At 43.0% G+C, this 4415-nt stretch overlaps 1 protein-coding gene across 1 annotated transcript; it reads left to right on the top strand.

The window, feature by feature from the left end:
* Positions 1-311: 311 nt before the first annotated feature.
* Positions 312-3847, top strand: LOC112217156 (galactose-specific lectin nattectin-like). Its single transcript, XM_042299974.1, has 5 exons — positions 312-369; positions 874-1007; positions 1601-1735; positions 1959-2094; positions 2246-3847. The coding sequence occupies exons 1-5, from the start codon at positions 312-314 to the stop codon at positions 2311-2313; spliced, it is 531 nt and encodes a 176-aa protein (XP_042155908.1). The 3' UTR covers positions 2314-3847.
* Positions 3848-4415: the final 568 nt, after the last annotated feature.

The raw sequence follows: 4415 nt of genomic DNA, 5'->3' as shown, positions 1-4415 counted from the left end.
CCTGCCCATTTTGCAATATTTGCTCCTCTCTTTTGATGATGATAAGAAACTCGCCATGAGAAGGAAATAGATGTTATATTAGTTAACTATTGATAAAAAACGATAATTGCTTCCTTGTGGTCGGGGGTATATAAGTGTGCCCCATTCTCCAACAGAACAGAACCTACCAGAGACTCCTTATACATCAGGTAAGTCCACTATAGTCACCTCCACCTACGTTCTAAAGTACTCAGTCTGACGCTGAATTTGTCAGTCTTTCCCTCTTTCTCTCTCTCTCTCTCGTTTTCTATTTTTCTCAGGAGAGTATCACCATGACGATGTTGACCATATTTCTGCTTCTCAGCGCTGCCTTTGCTCTGGGTGATGCAAGTAAGAGAGATACACCTCATAGTTTCCACCATATCTTTAGTGTACTCCTTTTAGTTACAGCGTAGATAACAGAGGTGTTTAATGAGGTGTAGGTAGTAGAGGTATTCTTATCAATGATTTGATTACCTGTTCACTCATCAGATGAAGTTTGATTATTTCATTCTACACGCTAAAGACCACATGAGTATTAATCTTTCCTCTGTCTTTGTCTCTCTTTGCTGTAGGGGATCTGAATGACACAGAGAATCAAATTATTGAGAATCTGATACAACCTGCCAATCGGTAAAATACCTTCCTCAATCCCATATCAACAGGATTTCTGAAACCTGCAGAAAGCTATAATATTGTGTTGGTTTGCTAATGTTAATGGACTGATAATGCACAGATAGCTGTGGTGCTGTGTTCAGTAACATCACTGTTGGAACGCACTTTTGACTACTCAGATTGTGTTGACGGAACTAATGATTTCATCATGATACTGCATGATATCTCTCCCCCCTACAGAGTCTGAGGAGATGGGAGCGAAGGAGAAGCGGGAACTACAATCCAGGAGTTCATCATGCCCACTTGGTTGGCACAGATATGGGACACGCTGCTATTACTACATCCCCAACTTGGCAAATTGGCCAGAGGCAGAGGTACCTGTAAATTGCTATAAATACATTTCTATGTTTAGGGCCAGATTTACTCATTCTAAGTATCATATTATTAGTAAGTTTAACACACTTGCTAAACTACCACTTGACATGCTGTTCCTTCTCTTTATCTTTATATTCAGAAACTACCTATCTATCATCATTCATTCAAATTAGACTTACAAATGACCAAACCCGGTCTCAGGCTTGGATAACACTGGAGGCCCCTAAGGTCTCCACAGTGTTGGATAAAGCTGACTTTAGTTTGTTTGTGCCCTTCATGTGGAACAACTTACGGAGCTCTCTGAAATTAGATGTTCTGGTCCCACTTGGTCAGTTCAGAGTAATGATTGGAGACATATATGTTGATAAATGTGTGTGTTCTTAATTTAATTTGTAATGTATATTGCATGTGTATGATTGTATTAATGAATCTTCTGCAAAAGAGACCCTAGTCTCAGTATGACTTAACTGTCAATATAACGGTTAAATAAAAAATAAACATTATACCTTCTTTGTGGGATTCACTTTAAAATCTCTCTTAGTCTCTCTCCTCTCTTTCACAACCGCCCATCTCTATCTATCTCTCTATCTAGCATTACTGTTTGCTATTTGGAGGTAACCTGGCGTCAGTGCACAGCCTCTCCCAGTATAACTTCCTTCAGTCAGTCATCCAAAGTAGTGCCAACGGAGCCCAGCGCACCTGGATTGGAGCCAACGATGCCATCAAGGTCAGAAGCACTCTGTTTAACACTCCTGAAACCTATACAGTAAGATGCGTTGATTCTTTGAGGATACAACTTATGGTTTGGTCTGTATGAATCTGAGATTGGTTACATTTCTCCAGTCCCATCCCTCAGCTGTTAACCAAAACAATGGCAAAGAGACTTTTCCTTTGAAGAACTGTAGTGTTTAGTGTCTGCTGGTTATACATCTGCATTGTATGCTCTTTAGGAAGGTCATTGGCTGTGGAGCGATGGGTCCAGGTTTAGCTACCAGAACTGGGGCAAGGGGCAACCCAGTAACCACAACCATGGTGCTGGGAGCGACAACACGAATGGCCGTGAGCATTGTATGGAGATGATTGGAGGTACGATGCTGTCACCAGAGCACTCTCCCTCACATTATTCATCAAACGTTTTGATAGATGTAAAAAATACATTTTTAAAGGGACTGTGTTGCTTTTTTAGCTACATTTTTTTTTAAAGTTAAATCTTTCTCTGTATTACCCTCTTTCCCAGGGGACTTCGGGCAGAATGATTCAGCCTGCTGGATGCAACTTCCATTCATGTGTTCCAGAAAGCTGTAATATCTACCGATTGGGAGAGAATTCATGTTCTAACGTTACTCCCCTCATGTTTAGTGTACTTTTAGATTTTTGCTGATTTTAATGAGATTCTATTTCCTTATGTTGATGATTATTGCTAATTATGTAAAATGACTTTGGGTCTCTTGAAAAGCACTTAAAATAACATTTCTAAAATGTATTATTATTACATCTGAGAGGCTCTCAGGCGATGGGATTCTTCACTAAAGTCAGTCTGTAATATTTGCTATTGTTCAGTGGTAATTTTGGCAAAACCCCCCAGAGAATTCTCATGGGTGGCTCCAGGGAGGGGGTTGCCTTTGCAGAAGCACCCTCATGAAACAATGTATTAGTATGTATATACATGTAAACCCTTGATTTCAAGCACCTCTTTACAATGACCGAACCTACCCCTTAGTTAGGCTCTCGGCATATGGGATTCTTTTAACCAAGGATGGTGTTGGATGCTAGATATTGCTGTATATCTGGCCAAATACACTTACTATGCAAAATATGATGTTGAAATGGCTGATTGGATTAAAAGTGTAAATCTGTGTCCTGGTGCAGCGGTCTAAGGCACTGCATCGCACTGCCAGAGGCATCACTACAAACCCTGGTTTGATCCCCGGCTGCAACTGGGAGATCCATAAGGTGACGCACAATGTGTCTAGTGTCGTTCGGATTAGGGGAGGGTTTGGGAGGCCGGGATGTCCTTGTTCTATCACGCTCTGGTGACTCCTTGAGGTGGGACAGACGCCTGCACGCTGACTATGGTCTCCAGATGTACGGTGTATCCTCCGACACATTGGTGCGGTTGGCTTCCGGGTTAAGCAAGCAGTGTGTCAAGAAGCAGTGCGGCTTGGTGGTGTTGTGTTTCGCATGGCTCTCGACCTTTGTCTCTCCCGAGTCTGTATGGGAGTTGCAGCGATTGGATATCACGAAATTGTAAAAGGGGTAGAAATAAAAAGTGTTTTTCTGGAAGCTAACTGGCCTGTCAGCCTCGTGGGATTTAAGGACTGCCTCTCCCTACATCCCTGCCATCAAATCTACTCTCCCCTATTGAAGTGGCTGACATGACTTGAGCACCCTCCTTCTGGGTGCGTTGTGGAAAGTGGGTTATGGAGACAAGACGGGGCCTCCTCCACCTCCCCGCCATGACACACATGCACTCAGACCGTAGCTGGCTGGAGACATACCTGTTTACTGCACTGTAAAGTAGGGCATAGATGGCAACTGTGTGGTGGATGGGGGAGGGGGAATAACAAATGTGCAGAATACTGTACCCTACAGTGTTACTTAGCTACATGGGATGATGTTGTGTGTCATACAAATGTATTGTCTCAAGAGATGTATGTATGTATGTATGCTTGCATGTGTGTAGGTAGGTAGCCTACACACCATACACTAGAGATTTGACTACTACAGTGTAACATTTCTGCTGAGACAAAATATTGCATGATGTTACATGCATGACAGAGTACATAACTATTCTACTGAGATTTGTCCTGCCCTGGGGTATCTCCAGAATTATACCATAGTTGAGACAAAATAATAAAATATTACCTTCCTTCTATGGGATGTGGAATAGCGTTCTCAACTAGTTCGGTTTACATTTTGAGGTATATCCAGTGTGAACGGTAGGGGTTAAGATACCAGGCAGACCCAGACATAACTGATGCAGAAAACTGGTTTATTTCCCAGATTTACCCGTGCTTCATTATTGGAGCACATTAGCTCATTCCTGGGCATCAGTGCTCCCCAAGAGGCCCTCACTGCAGGAGCTTGTTTGATTGCAGTCTCACAGCTGGCTTTTGATGTGGGACAGGCCTGAATGGAAGGATGGAGGGGAGGGTGGCGAATCAGTTGCCCTCAGCTGTGAAAATCTAAAAATCAGGCTGGACCCTGGTGCTGGGTTGGGAAGAGAGAGGGGAGGACTCTACCTCTCTCTCTCTCACTTTCTCTCTCCCTCTCTTTCTCTATCTGTTTGTGTGAGAGAGAGATAGACAAACAAACATGCAAGTACACACACAAACATGCACACACACACACGCCATCAGCAGCATCATCGCCTGTCTGGCTGGGTGGAGGATATAAAAGACTGCACG

Source organism: Oncorhynchus tshawytscha, linkage group LG17, assembly GCF_018296145.1.
Source record: "Oncorhynchus tshawytscha isolate Ot180627B linkage group LG17, Otsh_v2.0, whole genome shotgun sequence".
Classification (NCBI taxonomy): domain Eukaryota; kingdom Metazoa; phylum Chordata; class Actinopteri; order Salmoniformes; family Salmonidae; genus Oncorhynchus; species Oncorhynchus tshawytscha.
The sequence above is the reverse complement of the archived record's forward strand: the minus strand, read 5'-3'. Positions and strand labels throughout refer to the sequence as shown.

Coding starts and splice junctions, on each gene's coding strand:
- LOC112217156 (XM_042299974.1), top strand. CDS start 312: ATGACGATGTTGACCATATTTCTGCTTCTCAGCGCTGCCTTTGCTCTG. Junction 1,736..1,958: donor GAGCCAACGATGCCATCAAG/GTCAGAAGCACT, acceptor TATGCTCTTTAG/GAAGGTCATTGGCTGTGGAG. Junction 2,095..2,245: donor TTGTATGGAGATGATTGGAG/GTACGATGCTGT, acceptor CCTCTTTCCCAG/GGGACTTCGGGCAGAATGAT.